Source organism: Pleurodeles waltl, chromosome 1_1, assembly GCF_031143425.1.
Source record: "Pleurodeles waltl isolate 20211129_DDA chromosome 1_1, aPleWal1.hap1.20221129, whole genome shotgun sequence".
NCBI classification, from domain to species: Eukaryota; Metazoa; Chordata; class Amphibia; order Caudata; family Salamandridae; genus Pleurodeles; species Pleurodeles waltl.
The window spans coordinates 761824131-761849806 of NC_090436.1; the positions used below are offsets into that span (position 1 = coordinate 761824131).

The window sequence follows — 25676 nt, forward strand, 5'->3', positions numbered from 1 at the left end:
TTCGAGCAGCAATCATCCATGGTTGAGCAACAAACTGTCCCTCTATAGCACTAGCCTACATAGAAGGCAGATATGGCCACAAAATTGGTGTGTGTGATGTGTGCAACAGTAAATGTCAGTCACCTTACATTTGCTTCTTCCTTTAATCAGCAAATTCTCTGAATACACTGAAAATAACAAACAAGACACACTATTACTTCACCTTGCTACATACCCATCATCACTGTATTTAGCTCTGGTGGTTCCTAGTGCAACAATCATTTTTGGTGCTCTCCCTCAAATGAATTCCTCCTCAGATTTCCTCACTACAACCCAGCAAAAGTACCCTTCCTCTCTCCATGGCCCCCCTCACAAATACATTTCATTTGTTTTAAAGGGCAGGTAACAGCTGGCTTTACTAATCCACTCAGCTATTCACACAAAGTATAGATCTGTTTTTGCAGCAGGCATATAAACCTCTTGCACTACTTTATGGCATCTAAACTGCCACTAGACAAAGTTGACATTTGTATTGCTCTCTAAAATATATCTTGTTAGAAATGGGGTCTTTGGTTGGCAGTCGGCTTACACCCTATCCAAGCAAGCACCCTCACTCCAGTCAGGTTAAAGGAGAATCACACTCAGTTAACCCCCGCTCACCCTCTTGGAATGAGCAGATGGGCTTAACTTCAGAAGCAAGGTGTAATGTATTTGTACCAACACACACATTAACTGAATGAAAACACTACAAAGTTACTCAATACAGGTGTAGAAAAATAGATAATATTTATCTAAAAACAACAAGAACAAAATGACAAGAATCCAACAGACACAAGTATAGTTATGAATTTAAAAAGCAAAAGAGTCTTAAATCCTTTAGAAAACAGTGAGAATGTTGTTAGCAGGCAAAGGTACCAGGGTAGCGTCAAAATAAAGCCGCACTGGTGAACATGCATTGAAAAAGCGTTACATCGATTTTTTACGCACAAGCTAGAGCCTGCGTCGTCCCGCCTCTGGTCGGGTCGACGTGTGTTGTTTCCTCTGTCCCACAAGAGAGCGATGGACACCTCGCGTCCGGGCAGGCTTTGTGTTTATTTTCTGTGCCCAGCGATGTTGAGTCGAAATCCAGTCACACGTTGTCAAGAAACCTCAGCAGCTGCTACGGTTGTTGCGCATCATTTCTCCACCCATGTTGCATCGTTCTCCCAGCCGCTATGCAGGTGGAGCATCGATTTTAGCCACGAGGCCGGCAGCACATCATTTTTCAGCCGCAAAGCAAGTGGTGCGTCAAAAGTTTCTCCGCACAGCGGTCTTTGTGTGGATTTCTGTCCTTTCTCACAAGCTGTACCTTTCAAGGGCCCAGAGACAGGTTAGGGCACCACTTGGCAGCATGACTCTCAGCAGAAAGCCCAAGCGCTGGCAGAGAGAAGTCTCTGTTATCCCTGAAACTTCAACAACAGGAGGCAAGCTCAATTCAAACCCTTGGAGATTCTTCACCAGTGGGAAGTCACACAAAAGTTAGTCTTTGTCTTCTCTCAGGTAGAAGCAGCTACTGCAGGCCAACCCATTAAATCACAGTCCCAGGCAAAGGGGCAATACTCCTCCTTTCAGCTTCTCCAGCTCTTCTCCTTGGCAGAAGTTCCTCTTGGTTTCAGAAGTAATCTAATTTCCAGGGGTTTGGGTACTCTTCTTATACCCCTTTCTGGCTTTGAAGTAGGCCTACTTCATAGGAAAGTTTCTCTTGTTTGTGAGATCCTGCCTTGCCCAGGCCAGGCCCCAGACACACACCAGGGAGTTGGAGACTGCACTGTGTGAGGGCAGGCACAGCCCTTTCAGGTGTAAGTGACCACTCCTCTCCTCCCTCCTAGCGCAGATGGCTCTTCAGGATATGCAGGCTACACCCCAGCTCCCTTTGTGTCATTGTCTAGAGAGAGGTACAATCAGTCCAACTGTCAAACTGACCCAGACAGGGAATCCACAAACAGGGAGAGTCACAGAATGGTTTAAGCAAGAAAATGCCCACTTTCTAAAAGTGGCATTTTTAATCACACAATCTGAAAATCAACTTTACTAAAATATGTATTTTTAAATTGTGAGTTCAGAGACCACAATCTCCACATGGCTATCCGCTCCCAAAGGGAATCTACGCGTTAATCATTTTTAAAGGCAGCCCCCATGTTAACCTATGAGAGAGACAGGCCGTGCAACAGTGAAAACCGAATTTGGCAGTATTTCACTGATTGGGCATGTAAAACACATTACTATGGGGGTCATTACAACCCTGGCGGTCCGAGACCGCCAGGGCTAAAAGGACAGAAGCACCGCCGGGGCCGGCGGTTTCCCGCCGTTTTAGCCCTGGCGGTGATAATCCACCAGGGCAGCGCTGCAAGCAGCGCTGCCCTTGGGATTATGACACCCCTACCGCCAGCCTGTTTCTGGCGGTTTGCACCGCCAGGAAGAGGCAGGCGGTAAGGGGTGTCCTGTGGCCCCTGGGGGCCCCTGCACTGCCCATGCCACTGGCATGGGCAGTGCAGGGGCCCCCTAACAGGGCCCCAGCCAGCAGACAGTGAAAAGAGCGACGGGTGCAACTGCACCCGTCGCACGGCCGCAACACCGCCGGCCCCATTAGGAGCCGGCTCCTATGTTGCGGCCTCATCCCCGCTGGGCTGGCGTGCGCAAACTTGGTTTGCGCCCGCCGGCCCAGCGGGAATGTCATAATGGGGGCGGTAGCCGCCCGCCAAGGTCGTAATGACCCCCTATATGTCCTAACTTAAACATACACTGCACCCTGCCCATGGGGCTACCTAGGGTCTACCTTAGGGATGTCTTACATGTAAGAAAAGGGAAGGTTTCGGCCTGGCAAGTGGGTATTGTTGCCAAATTGAACTGGCAGTTTAAAACTGCACACACAGACACTGCAGTGGCAGGTCTGAGACATGATTACAGGGCTACTCATGTGGGTGGCATTACCAGTGCTGCAGGCCCACTAGTAGCATTTGATGTACAGGTCCTGGGCACCTCTAGTGCACTGTACTAGGGACTTGCTAGTAAATCAAATATGCCAATCATGGATAAACCAATCAGCAATACAACTTACACAGTGAGCATATGCACTTTAGCACTGTTTAGCAGTGGTAAAGTGCTCAGAGTTCTAAAGCCAACAAAAACAGGTCAGATAAAATAGGAGGCTGGAGGCAAAAAGATTGGGGATGACCCTGCATAAGGAAAAAAGTTTAACATGACCGGCTACCAGCCGAAAGCCAGGGGAGACCAATCAATACCTTGAGGGACTTCCCTGATGGGGGCGGTAGAACAGGGACCCAGGCCCACAACAGCAGCGGCATGTTACAGTTCTACGCTTTCCTGACTCCAGCTGGATCCCTCTGTCCATACTGTCCGGGCCCACTAAGCTAAACCACAGGGAACCCTTCTCCTCATCTACAGATACTATCAGTGCAGCACCCAACTAGTCACACACATTATGAACAGACGAGTTTGTACATTGTGATGTGGACGGTCAATGTTTGATGTTCATAAATGTTGATAGTCCACTCGCTATTGTGGGCACTGTATATACAGTATACATGGAATACTCTGACACACGTGCTCCAAAAGTGGCATACGTGTGCACTCAGGTGGACACATTATTTAGTTTCTTATATACTCTATGACTCTTGTTCGTAGTTACACATTGTCATTTTGCAGTGCAAAATTTACCAGTAGGAGCATGCTACATAATATTTCATGTTTGTCTGTCCATGGGCATCGACTGTGGACTCTCACTAATAACGTACAACACATACTTGACACATGTGCCCCATTAGTAACTTATGTGTGCCCTTATGGTGGGCACTTTACGTAGTCTAATACATAGTCCGTGACTCGTGTCCACATTCACATATTGTTATTCGTCAGTGATAGTATTTTTGGGTTACCACCACTCTATGAACGTTTTGTGTGTTTGTCTGTTCAGTGACATGGATATGCAACACACAGGGAGGTCAAGCACTACGTACCCTCAATTTAACCCACATATAATTTCACAGACTAGGAAATTTGCTGTGTACCAAATATGGCCTTCAGCTAACGAATTAAGGTTGACTCAACAGGGTCTCCTGATTGTTAGCTTATACTTCACTTTTCTTCACTAACAGATTGCAGGGCTTATCATGCCCTGTGCCAGATAATTTCTGGAAAGACTTCTGGAGATGTCATTTTTCGAGTATTACTAATACAGATTGTCCTACTGAAACCCGTGTATTGGAATATACTGCCCTCACTTACAATATTGACATACAGTGGAGCTAAGCTATAGACGCAACCATATGATTTATTGGACATTTGAAACACTTGTTGGTTAGTAATATATTTAAATTTAGACATTTTCCTGTTATATACCATATGGACTAAGCACACTAAGGATACTATCGGTGGACGTCATGATTCTCTTCTCTTTTTCATTTCCTTAAATAGACACTAAAGGTGTTTTCTATCCTGATATCTATCCACATCGGTGTCCACATAAGCTATATTTCCTATAGTGCATATCTACACATTTGGTGGGTGCACACACCGCACTATCTGTTTACATTTTAATATCACACTTAGTGCGGGCATACAACTTTGTTTTGCTGGGTAGTCACATGATGTAAGGCCAGTGCTATTATGTACACTAGGTTCATGTACATATGTTCATTTCTATTCCCTACAGCCTTGGCAAAGTCCCTTTGTGATGAAACACATGTTGGCTGTCAAGTAAGAACAACTGGAATGAAGAACTGTACAGGAATATGAATTGGATTGAGATTTCACAATAAAAGAAGATTTTGCAACACAAGACGGATTTGTCTGAAACACATATGACTTTATATTTATTTTCTATTGTTTGAACGGAGTGAGTGCTTTTGTTGTAATTTCTAAACCTGTGAATATTCACAGGTCATTTGGCATTAGAGAATTGCAATACAGCAGGCTGCAGTGTTTGCGAATCACTTTTCAGTCCTTGAATTTGCCATTTTAATGCTTTGCAAGGCACACACTCTAGTACAGTGGATTGAAGCCATTTGTTTTTTAAATATAGCTTTTCCGGGCATTGAGGTTCTCATATGTGTTTATTTGCACTCCCTCTACTGACATAACACACCACAGGGTGATAACAACAACACAGGAGGGTACAACAGTCACAATCTGTGTACAGAGGAACGTGGACACGTATCAGCCCAGGCTTCATGAAGTGTTTGGCTACAGGCAGCATTGATGCGACACAAGCCCATGCTAAAAGTGTCCTCTTCAGTCAGATCTGGCAATTGACACAGCTCCTATCATTAACCTGTGTCCTGCGATGGTGAAGCGCCACTGCCACCTTCCCATCTGACTTGAAACACGCAGAGATCAACCCGCTCCTGAAGAAACCCTCCACCGACCAAAGGGAGATGAAAAACTACTGACCCTTCTCACTGCTCCGCTTCCCAGCAAAGGTAACAGAAAAAGCCATCAACATGCAACTGACTTCTTTCCTCGAATCAAACCACATTCTGGACCCCAATCAGTCCGGATTCAGGAGCAACTACAGCACCGAGACAGCCCACCTCACAGTCACAGACAATATCTGCGCCATACTGGACCACATAGACATGGCTGCCCTCATCCTCCTCGCCACGTTCGACACAGTCTCCCACTCCACCCTCTGCACCAGACTCCATGATGCTGGCATCCACAGCAAAACACTGGAATAGACTGAGTCCTTCCTGACTGGAAGATCGAAGAGTGTAAAGACTCCCACAATACACTTTGGCACCCAAAAAAACATGCTGCAGAGTACCCCAGGGATCCTCATTAAGCCCAACCCTCTTCAACATCTACATGACCCTGCTCATTAAGATTGTCAGACAGCATGGACTAAACATCATCTACTATGCCGATGACTCCCAGCTGATCCTCTTCCTTACCAACAACCCAAATTACATCCAAGAGAACTTTCCACAACAGCATGAGAGCAGTCACCGCCTGAATGGAAGCCAGTTGTCTCAGACTCAACTCGGACAAGACAGAAATCCTTGTATTCTGCTTCGCTCCCTCTGCCTGGGATTACTCCTGGTGGCCAGCCGACCTGGGAAACGCACCCACCCCCACCAACCATGCAAGCAAACTAGGCATCATCCCGGACGCTTTCCATGACACGTCAAGTCAACGCAATGTCTTCAGCCTGCTTCCTGCGGGGGTGAGGCAAATCTAATTCTCCCACCTCACCTGCACCGCCATCCCTAGAATCAGGAAAATCACAGCTGGAGGCAAATTGATCTCCTACCTCGCAGCCGTGACATGGAACACATCCCTCTCAAAACTCAGACAGGCTGCATTACTGAAGCAATTCAGGAAGGGTCTCAAGACCTGGCTCTTCGAATGATCAGCATGCCCACCACAGCACCTGAGACCCTACGGGTAATAAGCTTCACTGTACAAGTACTGATTGATTGATTGATTGAGCACCAAACAACATTCAATCACTAGCAGCCACTAATAATAATTGCAATCCGAAGAATGAAGTCAGCAATTGAAGACACTCACGCACTTACTACCATTTATTTCATAGCTCGACAGGAAGAAAACATAGCATTTTCGCATTTCACCCCAAAACTGAAACAAAGATTAATTAAATATGTAACAGGTGTGACAACTGTAAATTCTGGAATGATATTGGAGTCAAAGAAACTGTTAAGAGTTGCTCTGATAGTTCATCATATAGAGGTGGTGCAAAGTCAATGTGTCTCTTGTGCGCTGATCCCTGAAAGGGGAAAAAAGGTCCAAAAAGCTCTATAAGCATTGAGGCATTGTCCTGCTGGCAAGTGCAGTCACCCTCTGCATCCACCTACAGGGGTTTGCGACTGCGCAGTGAATGACAGAATGGCAGGATGAAATTGCCTTTTACTGATGCACTATTTCCTGTGAAGGTGTAATTGTGCACCTGCACTGGTAGTCACATATTCAGTGTAATAGCGCGCACTGTTCCAGTCTACTTCCAATGCATCCAGATAAACGAGCTCTTCACTTATTTGCAATGAACACTTATTTGAATGCAGTACATGTGATGCATAATGAGGGACTTCAGAAAATGTTTTACTTTTATTTGACAATAGGATTACCATTTACTCCCTTTCAATTAACAGATTTCCTTCTAGCTCCTAGGAAGCACTATGGGGCATATTTATACTTTTTGATGCAAAACTGCACTAACACTGTTTTGTATCAAAAAGTTTAGCACCGGCTTGCACCATTCCTGAGCGCCAGCTGGGTGCCATATTTATGGAATGGTGCAAGCCGGTGCAAAGGGTGGGTTAGCGTAAAAAAAAATAACATTAGCCTGGTGGGGGTGGTGTTATGGGAGAAGGGGGGTTTGCACCAAAGAATGACATTAGGCTGGTTAGAGGCATAACAAAAATGCCTCTAACCAGCATAGCGTCATTTTCTGATGCAAAGCCATCCATACCACATGACTCCTGTCTTGGGAAAGACAGGAGTCATGCTCACCACCCCAATGGCCAGCACAGGCAACCAGTGTCCCGTGGGCATGGCCATTGCACCCTGTGCCAAGCAGGGGTCCCAAGTTGGGTCCCGATGGTACTTTAATTTTTTTTAAAGAGCTTATACTTACCCTACATATCTAGGATGGGGTCCCCATCCTCCGGTGTCCCTCTGGTCTGGGTGGGGGTGTTCCTGGGGCTTGAGGAGGGCACCTGTGGACCCATTCCATGGTGTTTAGCTGTGGAACTGGGTTCATAGGTCCCCTAACGCCTGGTCTGCAAGATTTGCACCATTATTTAGCCCCTCCTCCCACAGGGAGATAAATATGTGGCTATGGGATTACCACCATATTTTAGATGGGAACACCTACCTTGCATCTCATTGACGCAAGGTAGGTTCACATATCTAAAAAATTGTGCAAACTCCAATATTTTGACATTAGACAGGTCTAGCATCAAAATATAAATATGGAGTTAAATTTGTGCTGAAATTGCATAAATAAAAATGACGCAAATGTGGCGCAAATGGAGTATAAATATGTCCCTATGTTGTTCTGGGTGGCATGGGCCAAGCACTAAAATTATTCTGAAAACGATAGTCGATTGGACAAATTGCCCACTCGCCTTAACTTGGAGTCGTCTATCTACCTCAGGCCAACAGCTGGAGTGAAGGCAGCTGGTCTAGGATCCGGGGGTTTGTCACTGAAAACTTATATATATGACTGACAGGCATATATCTGTGTGTTTGCCTAAGAGGGGCTTGATATGGCTAGTTATCTGAGTTCTTGTCATTGTTAAAATAAATGGACTTGATATGACACAGCCTAACAAATCAGACAGTACAGTTTTCAGAGCCATATCATTTACTCATTAATATATTGATTATTTTTGAGCAAATATATGACAATTATGTCACCTGCATATTTCATTACATGCAATTGGCATTTTACATTTGCTATATAAGATGGAATTATGCACACTTTTGTTTCCTTTTTTTCTTTGTGCTAGGTAGAGTGCGTGTAAGTTTATTTCGCTAGTTGGGGGCTTTTTAGTGTTATATTGTTTTCTTTGAATGATTCAACTCCCTTCTGCTGGGTTTCTAATCCTGATCTCTTGTTAATATGCATGCACTTTAGCTGTATAGTATTTAAGTGTGTTTTTTACTGGACAAAATGTGAAAAACTAGAAACTGGCATGCTTCCCAAAAGCAATGGTAATAGGCGGAATAGCCATATTCGCATCTACAGAATACCTAGCTATGGAGGAGCATAACAGATGTATTCTGCAAAAAATGCAAATCGGTAGCTTGAATGCAGGAATGTAATCCTGAAAGCATAATCACTTCAAAACGGCATCTATTTTATTGTAGTTTAGCTGCAAGCATGCTTAGGCTGCTTAGCAGTCTGTCAATAGTATGAATTATTCATAAAAAGCAGTAGTGATTAGGGAAGTCTCGCGCACGCTTGGATACTTAAACATGCAATCTGAAAGATGTACTGGAAATGGGCCATTCCTGACACCATGTGTATTTCTAGGATTGCACAGTCACCTCTACTTAAGCAAAAACATGCATATATTCATAAGACTGTAAGGATTGACAGCGGAATGCTATTCATTCGAAAGATGGCAACACTTCAGAATGTGTCATATTCACATTCAAAGACTTTCTGACACCAGCCATTTAACCACTTCTCTAATTATTATATACATTCATAAGACGTAATTTTAATATTGCCATCAAGTTGTTCTACTAACTTCATAAACCGCAAAGGCAGGGGCGAGAAGCTTTTAAATGTCACTAGAACCCCAAAATGACAAAACAGAACCAGATTGCACATTAATATTTTTTGTATATTAATGTTTAATAAATGTTTATTTTTATTTTGGGGTGTTTTGCTTGAACATGTGTTGTTTCAAATGGAGAGATGCTCACTAAAATAGTAAGTGAAATTCTTTGATATACTGTTTAAATGTGTGGAACAAACAGAAGAGAACAATAGGTAATTTCATAGTTAAAAAAGTAGAATTATAGAAAAAAACACCCATTGTGTTTTTCAAAAGCACATTCTGTCAGTATGAGGAAGGATATTTTAAGACGTACTCTTCAAGGAACAGGTTAAAGTGGCACTGATTTGAATGAGAGCATTTACGTTTCATTTACATGCCATGAAGAGATTTTTGATAAAACAAGGTACAATGATCGAGGCCAGTGGCGGTATCTCATTCTGTATCTGAGACGTTGTCTGCTGTTTCTAGTTCAAATGTGTCATAATATTTCTAGGCAATGTGGTGGGTAATGCAGTCTAATTTAACCTTTCTCGTTGCATATTTTAGATAGCTATGCATCATAGTTTAGTCCTGCATTGCCACTTAATCCTAGTGACCTTGACAATGGTAAAACTCTGTTGAATGGTTTCAGAGTTGTCATCATGATAAATCCAATATCTCACAATGGCCTGTGAAATATTTTCGATATTTCAAAGGTCCCTGTGAAATATGACTGAATTGCTGTTGTGCGAAAGACTTTGCACAAGGGTCCCAAACTCATGAACTATTGCTGTAATAATAGATGTGATCAAACATTAGGATTTTTTCAACATCGAGTGAAATCCTCTTTTCCTCTTTACACAAGTCGGACCTTCTTCTTTTTAATGGAGGCCTTGCTGCAAAACACTTTGGGCCTCATTATGTGTTTGGCGATCCCACTACAGGACCACCAGACTTGCAGATAAGATGCCAACGCCATGGCGATGATGTTCCCCCCGAGAGTATTACAATGTTCCTGCTGAACTAAAGTTCAGGGAGCCGAGGCCAATACCGCAGCACACAGCACCCTCAGAATATGCGAACTGTCTGCAAAGGGAACCATGTTACTGGTGGGGACAGCAACACTTTTTTAAAAACCAGCTGTACTGTAAAATCATAAAAGATTGGGATAGTCTCTGCCCCAGAGCCTTTCAATGTCATTGCAGGTCATCTCTGAATAAGCATCTACTTCGCTGTCAATCTATGAGCCACCAGGTTTAGAAACAATTTTCTTAGATTCCATCACTGAAATAAGCAGGCAGATGGCTGTACACTACTCCCAATTGATAGAATCTTAGAGACAGATTTAAGAGCCCCTAGCGCCTCCTTGCACCAATTTGGCATTTTTTTGTTGTGTTAATGTGGCTCAACGAGGCCAAAATCACTCCAAATTTTCAAAGTTGCAGTATGCACGCATTGTGCCACTTTGTAACCCTTTGCACTACATTTTTCCTGCACCAGGCATAATGTATGCAAAGGGGGCTTTCCCTCGTTAGGGGATTCAAAAAAATGGGTCATTTGTTTCAGCACTTTTAATGCCTGCTTAGATCAGGCGTTAACATGAGGCTCCCATTGGTTTCAATGGGCCTCTAGGTGCTTTGCAGGATTAGCATCAGAATTGATGACGCTAATCCTGCAACACACTGAAATAGCATAATAAATTGTGACACTTGTTCCCTAACTACCATTATGGTGTGCCGTTTATTTAAAACAATGAGTCATTTTATTCAGCACTTTTAATGCCTGCTCAGAGCAGGCGCCAACATGAGGCTCCCGTTGGTTTCAATAGGGCTCTGGGCGTTTTGCAGGTTTAGTGTCAGAATTTATGACGCAAATCCTGCAACACCCGAACTAGCATAAAAAATTGTGACACTAGTTCCTTAACTACCGCCATGGTGTGCCGTATATTAAATATGGTGCACACATGGTGGCATTGAGAGGTGGTGCTAAGGGGAGCATGACAAGTGGCACTGCCCTAGGTGCAGCTCCACTTTTCATAAATCTGGACCTTAGAATCTTCTGGCTACTTGAGCGTTTTAAGTAAGTAAAGATGAATACTCTTTCCCTGTTCTCAGGCTCTGTTTAGCTTCTTTTGTACTGTGCAGTACTAAAACAAATCAAATGAAAATCATGTAGCTTAAAGATCCAACAATGGGGACCAATAAGCCCGTATGCCATGTCTGTTTCTGTTGCTTGAAAAAAACTTGTGCAGCAATGTGCCTGCGTGCAATAACATGCTAAATCAGCGATAACTCCTAAAAGTCTATTAGCAAGGTCATTTTCTTTTCACAGTCAAATGATAGACTTACATGCATATTTCACAATACATAAAGAAGGCCTACTGCCTTTAACGATGTATTTGCATACATTAAAACAAACCAATGGGTGTAAGCATTAAAATTGAGGTACTTTCACTAGCATTTAGAGGTCAGCAGTGTTAGGCTAGGACATTAATTCCTGACCTAGCTTGAGCAAGTTGGTTTATTAGCAGCTTCTCTTGAGAAAGCTACAAATTGAAGTTATGCTTTTCAGGGGTAAATACACTGGCACTGAAGTGCTCTGAGTCTCTGTAATAGGGTGATCATTTCCACATTAAATTTCAGATAGAAATCTCCATATAAAGTTTCACTAGTGTAAGGATCTATAACACTGTCTATTTTTATGGGGAAAAAAAAAAACTGTGAAAACATCCTCGTTTAACAAAAGGGCATGTGACCCAAATAGGAAACTACATCACCCACAATTAGAACAAGTAATCTTAGTAATAAAAACACAGGGTCCACTTGAGGAAATTGTGCACTGAGACAGCTGTAATGACCTTAACAAAAAACTTTAGGCAAATAAGAAGCCGCAAGTTGGAACCAAAAGGACCTTTCTCTCATCAAAAATAACAGAAGCACAAACTTACCTAAAACATTTGCTTTCCATGCTTAAGGAATTTAACAGTCTGGCTAGCCAGGAGCATGCTTTATCTATTTCTCAAGCTTATTGTGATGAGCAAGCTAACTACTGCATTATAAAGGGGAGAGGGATCTACAAGGGAATGAAATAGCAAATTCAGTGTGAGAACTAAAACCATTCTCCTCTCATTCTCTATCGGAAGGCTCCGAATTGGAAACATTTTCATCCATCTCAGTTGAAGAGACAGTGTCAAGTATTTATCTCACAATAAAAGTGACTACCTGAAGATTTTCTCTTGTATTTGTCCTTCATAAACTGGTACGGAGTAGCTCCAGGTAGGGTAGTTTCTCCTAGTTTAAGAAAGTTCATTCTTCCCCCAGTGGCCGCCCGCCAAAGTCAGAATGACCCCCTTTGTGTTTTCTGAACTTTGATGCTGAATCCTGATGCCTTGCTGATCGACTGATGTCCTGATGACGAGGACTATCTTGTCTGGTCGATGCAACTGAGGAAAAGTATAAATTGTACCTATGTGTGTGTTATGCATATTTGTTTTTTTTTTCTTTCTAGGTACCACCCGCACTGTTTTGATAAAGCCATAGGTAGATGTTTTTCTAAATTTGTGTTACTAAATTGTTTTGCATGAAACCCAACATGCTGATGCTAATCTGGTGTTAGTTAAGGATCCTCACTAATGAAAATCTGCTATAGGGAATAAAGTTTGATGTCTTTTCTCTTTTGAAGCTACCTGTATCTGATCTTGTAACAAAATTGTTCTTGATATTAAGTTGCACTGTAACCTTAGAATGTGTAATAGTGCAAGCTTTAGACAGCCAGTGTTGTTTCTGTATGTGTATCATTTGATTTTGAGGTTAATTCACACTGCTTTAGCATTGTTAATATAGGGAAATTAATTTTTTAACTTTTACTGAAAGGTGTGTTGATTCTTGGCTAAACGGTCATGGTGCGTGACAATTACTGACTCTTGATCATTACTGTTATTGATTATTGTTGATTATTGAGATTGTGTATTGGTCATTGATTTTTGATCTGCATGTACTGGAATTATGGTGGAAACATCTTAATTGCGATTCAAAAGGTTCACCGATCTATTCGCGTCTCCTTGTAAGTTTACTTATTAAGGTCAGATGCGCAAACACAGCAAGCTCTGAACATGGGACTTTGACCTTGCCTGTATTTAGTATACTTGCTACCATCACTCCCTTGGGCACATCCTTTGAATTAATGTAGGTTAAAGGTTGTTTATAGAAGAAACTGTCTTTATTTGCACTGCCAATCAACAGATGAGTGAAATAGGGAATCGTTGCAGCTTTAGTTATTTACCTATGAAATCACTACTGAAGGGATATGTAATCTCACCAGTGATGCCCTCGATTTTTTCATGTGCCCGGTCATGGCAGTACACCAGAGAAGTTATAGCTGGACATGTCCCCAAACTGATGAATGTAAGTGCTTTTTTGGTCGGGAATCATTACCATTCTGTCCTTATAAGTAATCAATTCAAACGTCTATTTTGGGGTAAACTAAAAACTTTTTGTGACTTTTTTTGTTGTGATTTAGGTTGTCTCCTGCCCAAACTAGGCAAAGCATGTTGTTATGCAATGCAGTGACCACTTTATCTATATCTAAACTATAATAATGTAGGTTGAACGTTTTGTTAAAGAATTGTTTTGGTCAGGATGATGTTTTGATTCATGAACAGTTTGTGAAAACGTTGCATCTTTCTTGAGTCTATTGTGCCATACAACATGCTATATAGTTCATAACAATATTTTCATTGTCTGCGCATTAATTATCAGGTGACTAACAAAAGAATGTAGTTAACTTGTGAACTGTGGATTTTTAGGGAATAATGCCATTTTGCCATCATCCGTGGCGTATTTCTTTGATTGGTGTATGCTCACCTTGTTCCAACATATCCACCGCATTTTATTTTTAATTCTAGGTGTTGTGACCTAAGAATTCCAGATTACAAAGTTTACAATGGCCGCTGAAGTCACAAATCTTCAAACAATGACAACCAATTGCATGATGTATTTTGTGAACCTGACAGAGTCCAGTTTGCAAACATAAAAGCATCTGAATCCTAAAGGGCAAAGAGCATATTAACTAACATATGATGCAACGGAAAGTTGCTGCTCTGCGCCAAATCAAAGGCAGAGAGCAAAACAGCGCTAGATAACTACTTTTGGCTGCAGCTTGCGTCACTTTTGTCACGCAAAACCGGACTCAAGGGGGAATATTTATACTCCGTTTGCGCCGAATTTGCGTCGTTTTTTTCGACGCAAATTCGACGCAAAACTAACTCCATATTTATACTTTGGCGTTAGACGCGTCTAGCGCCAAAGTTCATGGAATTAGCGTCATTTTTTTGCGTGAACACCTTCCTTGCGTTAATGATATGCAAGGTAGGCGTTCCCGTCTTAAAAAATGACTCCGATGCATATGCGTCGGATTTATACTCCCGGGCAAAAATGACGCCCGGGAGTGGGCGGGTCTAAAAAACCCGCATTTGCGCCGGATTTTAGCGCCTGGGTCAGGGCAGGCGTTAAGGGACCTGTGGGCTCAGAATGAGCCCAGATGTGCCCTCCCCTGCCCCCAGGGACACCCCCTGCCACCCTTGCCCACCCCAGGAGGACACCCAAGGCTGGAGGGACCCACCCCAGGGACATTAAGGTAAGTCCAGGTAAGTATTATTTTTATTTTTTTTGTGGCATAGGGGGGCCTGATTTGTGCCCCCCTACATGCCACTATGCCCAATGACCATGCCCAGGGGACATAAGTCCCCTGGGCATGGCCATTGGGCAAGGGGGCATGACTCCTGTCTTTGCTAAGACAGGAGTCATGTCAATGGCGTCTGGGCGCCCAAAAAAAATGGCGCAAATCGGGTTAAGACGATTTTTTTGCCTCAGCCTGACTTGCCCCATTTTTGGACGCCCAAACGCCATTTTTCCCTACGCCGGTGCTGCCTGGTGTACGTGGTTTTTTTTCACGCACACCAGGCAGCGCCGGTCGGCTAACGCCGGCTAACGCCGGCTAACGCCATTCAATAAATACGGCGCCCGCATGGCGCTTCAGAATGGCGTTAGCCGGCGCTAATTTTTTTGGCGCAAAACTGCATTAGCGCAGTTTTGCGTCAAAAAGTATAAATATGGCCCAAGGTGTTACAAAATGTGCCCCAGATCTTTTCAAGATCGAAATTAATTTCAAGAAGCGGTCTATACTCGCCGTACTGATATCTAATTTATGTACATGATTTGGTGTAACTTTAATTAATTTCCAAGCTTCTCAGTGCGATCAGAAAATATTCAACACAGCCGAAATAATCACCGAAGCCAAGGTGGGCCAAGCTCTGTTTTTATTTGCATCAGCATAATTCTAATTCTGCCCACTAATTTTTGGGGTAATAGACAGAAGAAATTCCACTGAGTGAAAGTGTGAATTTTAACTTTTTCATCCTCTATTAATAACTTATCGCCCATTACAGATCTGCATCTGTAGACGTTCTTAAGAAAACTGTGTGCTAAAATTATTTTTCAGAAAGTTCTGTAGATATTTGTAAAACATGATGTGTTAATACCAATTAAAATGTTCTTTCAATATATAGTGCAACATAATAATAAATGCAAACCTAGTCGCTGGTATTTAGTTTTCTATATCTGACAGCATTCCCAGGCTGCATTATCTGATCTGAAACAGCGCAAGTTTTTAAATTAGACGGCACGCTGGAAAATTTACAACTTAAGCTGTCGTTTCTCTAATTGACAATTTCATACAATGTAATGAAGGGTACACAGTGTAAATAAATGTGAGGAGCGCTCAATGTTATGGTTATCTTCAGTGCTAAAAGGAGACTAGCATTTCAAGTATGGGGCATAAGGAAGAGCAAATCTAATTTCTTGAATAAAACAATTTCCCTGCTTATCCCCCCACCCCCTATATGCGCTCTTCCAGGCTTCAAAGTAGGAGTACAAAGCTAGCAAGGGAATATAAGCAGGCTGTTATGTAGTCCTGTGAACTATAGCAAAACAAATTATAACTTTGAAATGCACTACCGATGTTGACAGGATAGCAGAATTTTAGTTACAAAACGGCTGGGCGAAGAATTCCGCACCACCGGCGGAGTACGCAAAGTTTTCCCCACAAGTCGCTACCGCTCATGGAGAAAGCTGCCACTTGCACTGAGGAAGCAGCCGCTGAGTAGAAAATCCACTGAGAAGCAGAAAGATATTAGCGCCCTCTGGCGTTCTGCATGATTCTGTTTGCGCTCACTTTGCAATGTGGGAAAAACTCCGGTCTATGAAAATCTGGACGCAGAGAGCAACTTACCCAAACTCTGCCACTCCTGGAAATCTGCATAACGTAGCAGGGTAAAGATTGTCCATTTAACATTCACCTCCCCTAGTCACGGCAGAGGTATTGGCAAACATTAAACACTTCTCTGTCCTCTCTCTAATTAAGTCACAGAAATAGAGATATTGCAATATTACTTCAGACAACATTACTGATGAGAATACCATACACATATTCCGATTCATTGGCCAATTTGATTTGTGAAACTTAAGCTTCAAGACATGGGTATGATTGTAGGCTCAACTGTTGCTCCAGCTGAGGTCGAACATGATTTCTTCATGCCTCTCCTTTCCTTTGAGAAGATCAGGGCACTGGTGGGTGGGAACTGAACATTGATTCATTACTGGACAATCTAACAGGTCTCATCTCAGATTTTCCAGGAATAGACATGTCCTGAGTGACACAATAACAGATCATGCATTGACCTATCTCATTGACTCATGCATCTAGATAAAAGGGACTACATTTTTACTTAGTGTGTCCATGCCATGTATTTCCATACTGACTTCTTTCAACTGTCCACAACCTTAATGTATAACAGTCTATTGACCTTGATCATTTTGAGTTGTGTCTCTAATAATGACAGATTGCCAGAAGACAAGGCATGGCTGCACAATATTATGAAATCATATATAGTCACCAATGGAGGATCTGCGCCTTAATCCCAGACTTTGTGGGCTATTGGTGAAACATATGTCAGAGGGTAGATAGTGAGGGACTCTGCTATATCCAAAACAAATCTATATCCTCGGTCACCTCAAACTGACAGTGGCACAGCTGACTTCCTCAAAGTAAGTCATCCTCACTGTTTCCAGCAGTTTAAGTCAAGCAATACTTTAGGATTATCCCTGTTTAACCTTATGGCCATTACTTTGGACAATGTTTCCTTTTTTAAGCAACTCTAATTCAGATGTCATTAAGGGATCATGACTTCCCACCCTAAATGATAAGTTTAAGAATGTACCGGGAAGTGGGTGGTAATGCCTTAAGATGAGATTGCTAAAGTAATTGATGAATTTTCTGCAGGAAACGTGCTGAGTGAGGGTTGACTGCCTTTAGAATTTTATTAGATATTAAATCCCCCTGTTGAGCCAATTCATGTACAGAGTATTTGGGGAAGCACCAAAAATTGGGAGCTTGTCTGGGGACTTTAAGAGAGGCAGTATAACCTTAAGTCCTAAACCAGACAGAGACATTCTAATATTTTTCTTTATTTCACCTGTTTCAAGAAGGCGTAGGTTTCTAGCACATATCTCTGTCTAAAGTTATTTGTAGATAATTATTTGTATCTGTACATGATTTTATAAGAACACCCATGCATTACCCATTGAACGACCCTTGATAAGCAGTAACTCAAGGCAGCTTTGAGTTACGGAAATTCAGATTTGAGTTGGATAGTAAACCCCACCTTAACATGTTGCATGATGTTTGTGTTACAAACGTAGCACAATACCGGTGCAAAGCTTTGATTAATCTGGGCCTGAGTCTGTGCATTATGCCTCCTTTTAATGGTGCAAACATGGAATTGGGGGTATTTACCATACACCCTAAATACCCCACCACTTTCCACACTCCTTAATAAGTAACATATACTATTTGGGAATTAAATGGTTTATGACAACTAATGAATTTTAATTGTTTATAAATGTGTAAAATATCCACTGTTGTCATTCTTATTATTTTGTATGGTGCAGTAATTTGAAAAAAATGTTGTTGATAATAATTGTAACTGGTTCTTGACAAGAATATCGCATGACTTGTTATGGTTTCATTTGTCTTTGTAGATGCCTGCCAAACTACTGTGAACATGGAGGGGTGTGTTCACAATCCTGGAGTTCTTTTCACTGCAACTGCACAAGTACTGGTTATACTGGGGCTACCTGTCATAACTGTAAGTGTGGAAAGCATTGTATTTCAGTCTACTTCCATTGCATTTTTTTGTTTTATTTTGTGAGAGGTTCTAATGTTGGGACTCACTCAACCAATTGCTTGAAATCATACTTTAACTACAAGCACGTGGCCATGCTCTTCATGATAAATTGAAGACCCATCTCTTCTAGCATTCCCTCACTCATGTTCTGGGCTCATACGTTGGAACTCCAACTGGCAATCTCGATTATCATATTGAATCTCTTCGAAAATGGCAAGACATTTAAACATACCTAGATACATAAATACATTGGTTTAGTTTGTTGATGTCATTACTAACAAGGATACAAAGGCATGCTTTAGTTGTATGGATAAGAGAGTAAAACCTTTTAGGTTTTTGCTCATGTTGGTGATGGTGTCCTTTGAGAATCATGAAACCATGTTCCACATGGTTATGATGTTCACTGGGGCATTGACAATTGGTTGACCAACATCTGCTAGTCCCTTAGTCATTGTGCCAAGTAGACTTGAAATGCAGAGATGCTCTAGTCTTGAATCCGAATTAGTTTCCTCATTTTCACTAAAAGCAAATGAGTAATTTATGGCTTTATCCCTGAATTGGGGAAGAAAGATTGCAACATGTTTTGAGCTCCCACTAGTGTAGTGGAGCCCATTCTGACAGTAACAATGTTAAGGTAGAGAGCCTGATGATGAAGCATGACACTAAGGCCCGTATTTAACTAAAAATGTGGAGCGCGACGCTGCACCAAAATTGGCAGCGTCATGCCCTATCATTTTCACAATCCAGGGATGTGCCATATTTATTTGAATATGGAACACCCTTTCTTGCCCCCTGCGCTGGTCCTATACTTAGCTGCCAGTGCCAACACAGGCATCCTTGCACCATCGTGCAAGGATGTCTGTGTTGAGGGGTTTGATTGTTTATGTGCGGGAAGGTGACCCTTCCTGCACATAAACAATTACTAATGGTGGTTTGGTACCTCTGCAGCACACACAGAAGAGCCAACGCGCTATTTTGAAATGATTTTTTATGTGCAGGAAGGGACACCTTCCCACACATAAACAATCATGTCTGGCATTTTGCTCTTTGTATGTGTACTGCAGAATGAGGCACACATAGAAAAAGCAAAAAACGAGGAGGAATAAAAGTATTCCTCCCCGTTGCGCACTCTAATGGCACCCCATGGGCGGCGTTAGATTTTGGCACTGCCTCAGGTTTATGGAAATTTGTAAATCTGAGGCAGCATCAAAACGCAATGGGTGTTGCTGGGACATGCCCACAGCATCATCCATTGCATGCCCCTTCCACGCAAAGGACTGTGTGTCAAGGTGCCATACTTACAAGGTGGCGTTAAGCCACAAAATGTGGCTTAATGCCACCTTGTAAATATGGCTCAGGGCATTGTTCCACCAGAAGGCGCTAGGAGCTCATAAATATGCCCCAAAGTGTGAGGGATGGTTATTCTCCTAAAACAAAAAGAAATCCTTATAGTATCTGAACATTCACTTCTTAACAGTGTTCATAGCTTACTACACTGTTTGTGTCGTAAATGTGCCTATAATTTACGTGTTCTATTTGTGAAAAAGGCTCATAATGCATATTTTCAGCACTGCAGCAGATTTGTGTGATTGGGGTTTGCACTGTTGCTGCCGTCTTGTACTTGTTATGTGCATATGAGAAAACATGTACTGCTGCTGAACATGTTGTACCTTTTGACCTGTGTGTGAGAATGAAGTCCAACCCCAATGTTACTGCTAATGGCATCAATGACAGTGATTTGAAACAATGGAATCCAGCTACATCATCCACAGGCTTTTAGTCTGTCAGTCCTCAGTTAACCTTAGTTCATATTTCTCAAACCTACATAGCATTGGTTTTGAATAAATATATTTTTCTTTTACAGAAATCTTTTAGATTTGATTGTTATTTTTTACAGTTTCTTAACTTCATACACCTATTCTTCTTAGTTTGTCTCTACAATTACATCTTCCTTTTCTCTACCTTATCACTGCTCCATTTTCAAGTGTACTGACTTGTGTGCCACAGAATACATTTTGTGCCATGTACCTTTAAATTTCCTTTTAATACTCAGGTGCATCTAACTCTTTTAATTTAATTCACCAATACATTCTGCATTGCAAATACTTGAAAACATTCCTAACTTCCTCAACTTTCAGAGACATCGAACACGTAAATCTTTGCTACAAATCCTGACCAATGTTTGTTAGTTGATCAGTAACACTGAACATTAAACATCTTTCTTGTTGCTGGTAGCATGTTAACTCGTGGATCTTACTAAATGCATTGTTTCTCACTAAAAAGCTATACTTATTTCTTCTTATTGATCTTGTTCTTTTTCCCATTTCTGCCAATCGCTTTTTTTATACACTTTACCAGATGAATATACTTTTTGCGCAATACGCACCATTGCAACATTTTTCCTCCCTCATTTCAAGTTCCAATACCCTTGCTAATCTACTGTCACCTGTCTACAGATCCCAGTAGCAATTAGCATACCTTCACCAGTACTGATACCTACTGTTTCTTTTTCTAATCCTTTAATTTCTTCCTTTCCTTCTTATCCGCTGCCAATTATGTTCAATTACTCCATAAAATGCAGTACATCAACGCATAACTCGATACTAGGGTCTCATCAAGGCAGACGGAATAACCTGGAGCTCTAGCAACTTGTCATAGATGGGGATGATGCCATTTTACTAAGTTGGGCATTAGCCAGTTCCCCTGTTGGGGGCCAGCCACTGCTTTCCAACCCTCCCAGTTATTCGTGGGAACATTGCAACTCACACATTGGTGAAATCGCTTATAGGCTTCTACCATTATATTAGTGGAAGTGGCAACTTGTAACTGAAATCTCAGTTCTCCAGGTTATTTTGTATATGCTGATGAGACCCTAGTATCAAGTTATGGATCAAAATGTCCTCAACATTCTTTAAAAACAGACCTCTGTGTTGTGTATTACATTTTCATACTGGAATTTCCTGTGTTGATACTATATTTTAAAGTATCATCGCTTTCTAGAAACAGGGTACCATACATCAGTTTTTCACAAATTGGATGTTACTTTCTGCTTTTGGTGTTGGTCAAAATTCACTTGAGGCACACTACTCAGTTTTCTTTTGCTCTATTGAATGGTCTCTTCTTATGCATTTATGAATAAATGTACCTTACGGGTTATCTTAATCACTTTTTACTAATCATGGATTCATGTGCGACAGATAAAATACTGTCTTAAAAATATATATTTTGTACATGATAGTCATTTCTGTAGTATTTTATTGAAACAAAATGAGTTTCATGTGAACTACGTATGCCTGTTGCACCAGGGTGTTTTGAGAGTTTATAATGATCCATGCATGGGCTTTGTTAGATCTGGCTCTTTGGTGTGGTTTCCCCTGTCTTTTAACCTCTGCTTGCTTTATTTGTAACTGTGTGCTGGACTTCGTTTTTTGCAGTTTTTTGGTACTCTGGGAACTTTACCACTGCTAACCAGTGCTAAAGTGAAAGTGCTCACTGTATCAATTGTGATTATGATTGGTTATCCCTGATTGGAATATTTAATTTACCAGCAAGTCCCTAGTAAAGTGCACTCGAGGTGCCTAGGACCTGTAAATCAAATGCTACTAGTGAGCCTGCAACACTGATTGTGCCACCATGAGTAGCCCTGTAAACATGTCTCAGACCTGCCACTGCAGTGTCTGTGTATGCAGTTTTGCACTGCCAATTCGACCTGGCAGCATACCCACTTGCCAGGCCCAAACCCTCCCTTTTACTACATGTAAGGCACCCCCAAGGTAGGCCCTGGGTAGCCCCCGTGGGTGCAGGGTATTCAAAAGGTAGGACATGTACTGGTGTGTTTTACATGTCCTGATATATACTGCCAAATTTGTTTTTACTATTGCAAGGCCTAGCTCTCCAGCAGGTTAACATGGGGACTGCCTTTAAATATCTTTTAAGTGCAGTTTCCCATTGGGAGCAGAAAGAGATGTGGAGTTTGGGGTCTCTGAACTCACAATTTAAAAATACATAATTTGGTAGAGTTGGTTTTTAGATTGCCTGTTTGAAAATGCCACTTTTAGAAAATGGGAATTTTCTTGCTTAACCATTCTGTGCCTCTGCCTGCCTGTGGAATCCATGTATGGGACAGACTGACAGTTGGACTGCTTGCGAATTCCCTCTAGACAGTCACACAAAGGGAGCTGAGGTATGTCCTCCTGGGCAAGAGTGGGGAGGGAGGAGCTGACACCTGCACCTGGAAGGGGTGTACCTGTCCTCACACAATGCAGTCTCCAACCGCCTGGTGTGTGTCTGGGGCCAGGCCTGGGCAAGGTAGGATCTTGTGAACAACAAAGACTTTCCTTTGAAATTTGCAGACTTCACATGCAGATATGAGTATAAGGAGTGGACCCCAAACTACAGACTTTTAGAACACTTCTGGATCAAGAGGGACCTCTGCCAAGGATCCCACTGGATCTTCAGGAACAGACACCTCGCACCAACGCCGCTTCACCTCCCCTGCTCTGCAGTAAAGAACAGGTGCTGCACCGTATCCATGCACTGAGTTGTTTTCTTCGTTTACCCAAGGTACTGTACCTGAGGATCCACGTGACTCCATGTCTGGCGCCACCCTCCCTTCGAGTGGTGTTGTATTGTTGGGAACGACTTCGTCAACAACATTGCAACAACCCAAGTTGGAACTATTTTGTTTCTAAGCACTGTATTAAAGTGTAATCTTTGAAAATGTGTATATTTGCTTGTGATGTTGGATTTTTGTTGTTCTGGTCTTGATTTACTCAGATAAATATTGGCTCTTTTTTAAACTGGTGTTGAGTGTTTTTGTTGGTGTTTTCACTGTGCTACTATGTGTGTTTGTACAAATACTTTACACATTACCTCTGAGATAAGCCTGACTGCTTGTGCCAAGCTACCAAGGGGGTGAGCAGGGATTATCTGAGCTATGTATCTCCCTTACCCTGATTAGAGTGAGGGTCCCTACTTGGTCGGGATGTAAACTGACTGAAAACTAGATACCCCATTCCTAACAGGCTCGCTTACAGCAGATATTTTCATCCTCTAGTAGGGATTGATCATACACAACTTTATTTGTGTATATCTTGAAGACTTGAAAGTATGTTGAAAGCTCCTACAGACCATGAATTCTTAAGGTCTCTATGCAGGACCATAAGTAATCTTGACGTGGGCAGTGCCCTGTGGTGTGTGATAGTTCTGCCCATAGGCTTTAGTCCAATGTGTTGTCCTTGGAGATTTTCAATTTGTGACAGAATTTGACAAAGGCGCCTTGCCTGACATATTTTTGCTTTGCAAGTCCAAACTCTTACGTAGTTTAGGCTGGAGAACAGGGTGAACAAAAAATCTGCATTTAGGTGTTGATGTTTAATATGTCCAGTATGATCACAAAGTGCTTCACTGTCATAGGCAATGGCGGGCAAAAATGTTGTTACTTCAATATTTGAAGGAGCAAGTGACCTCCGATCTTATTCTGTAAGGACTGAAAGGCAGCTAATAGGGACCCTGCATTTAAATTCCTTTGCTCTTTATGTTGTTGGAAGGATCCTTTTCTGTTGATTATGACTTCCAGGTTTCCTAAATTCGTTTGTTGTCATTAGGATACCAATGACCAAGAGTTTTTGGTTTATTTCTGAATGTTAACGCAAACACTGAAATGGAGTGCTTAATCAAAAAGAAAAAAATAGTACCTGAAAAGTAAGCAATGGTATGACACCAGTAATGCATTCATGCTCCAGGGGAGAATCAAACACAAGAAGAGGGAAGAAAGTCAACATACGCTAAAGAATAGGAAGCAAACAAATGAGAGTGACAATGAAGCTAACTAATGGTAAGCAATGAGAAGACTCTAAGTCAACTATAAGATAACAATATGTCTTGCAGCAGACACCACAAGGTCTGTTTAAAAGGCAATACCTTAAAAATGATTTATGCTCATTTCATCTTACATCACAGAAGTTTGTGAGACACATATTCATTTCTAGTTCCAGCACCACATATCATGGTACTTTAGTATAAATAATTGTCAATTTTCAGACACTTTTGTACCATAACGTTTATGAAATATACTTTTTTATAATTCCTTCTAATTTGTGTTAGGTGCACATATTTGTCACTTTTTAAATGGTGCGGGTGAATAGTTGGGTCATCAATAATCTGTATTACTACTTGGCACTATAAACGTTCATCTTTTCAGACAAATTTTCTACTGGATTTGGTTGAGTGGCGATTTGCAGTATGGTGTTAATCTCAGCCTCTTCCTGAGTCGCCCACCTAGGGAGAAAGTTTAATTTTGGCATAAACTGGACTCTGGCCATTAACAGACTGCTATTTTAGATTAATTAACAAGGGCAATGATGCTTCTAGTTTTTACTTACCATAATCGGATAACTTCAACTGTACTGGACGTCTCTAACACTATGGGGCAGATTTTATGAGCCCCTAGCACCTCCTTGCACCACATTAGTGTCATTTCTGCGCTAATGTGGACCAACGAGGCCAAAATCGCGGCACCAAATTTCCAAAGTGGGGCAATGCATGCATTGCGCCACTTTGTAACACTTTGCGCTACATTATGTCTGCGCCAGGCATAATGTGTGTAAAGGGAGCATTCCCCTGTTAGGGGGGCTGGAAACATGTTGCAAAGAAATCTAAAAGATAACTTTGCATTATTTTTTTTCGACACTTTGAATGCCTGCTCAGAGATATGGTACACACATGTTGTGTTAGCGGGGTGCTACGGGGCGCAAGAAAAGTGGTGCTGCACTGGGTGCAGCGCCACTTTTCTTAAATCTAGCCCTATATTTATTTCGGCCATATATATTCTGTAATTCATTCATCCAATTATTTTTTAGAGAAACACTTGTTTCTGTAGTCAGTCATTTCCGGAGTCTGCAGTGCCCTTATATAATTTAATGTATAGAATCATTGATGCATGACAATACATTGCAGAAACTCTGTATTTGGAAAGAGATAATACTGTATAACTGAAACATGATTTTTTGATTTAACCTCCAGGCTTTTACTAGTGTTGCTGGTCTAAGGCCCATATTTATACTTTTTTGCACCGCTTTTGCGTAATTTTTTGAAACGTGAAGATACTGTGCATTATTTAAACACTTTTCTAGGAACTGTGTAAGGGAGTTTGCAGTGAGGCTCTTATT

At 41.8% G+C, this 25676-nt stretch overlaps 1 protein-coding gene across 3 annotated transcripts in view; it reads left to right on the top strand.

Annotated features, from left to right (window-relative positions):
* The window catches only part of CNTNAP4 (contactin associated protein family member 4), a 2124586-nt gene that overhangs the window by 1405873 nt on the left and 693037 nt on the right, over nucleotides 1-25676 (top strand). For all 3 annotated transcript variants that reach the window (XM_069227637.1, XM_069227632.1, XM_069227640.1), the window contains exon 11: nucleotides 18362-18468. In XM_069227637.1, the coding sequence (XP_069083738.1) occupies nucleotides 18362-18468 (107 nt within the window). The remainder of the gene's footprint in view (nucleotides 1-18361; nucleotides 18469-25676) is intronic.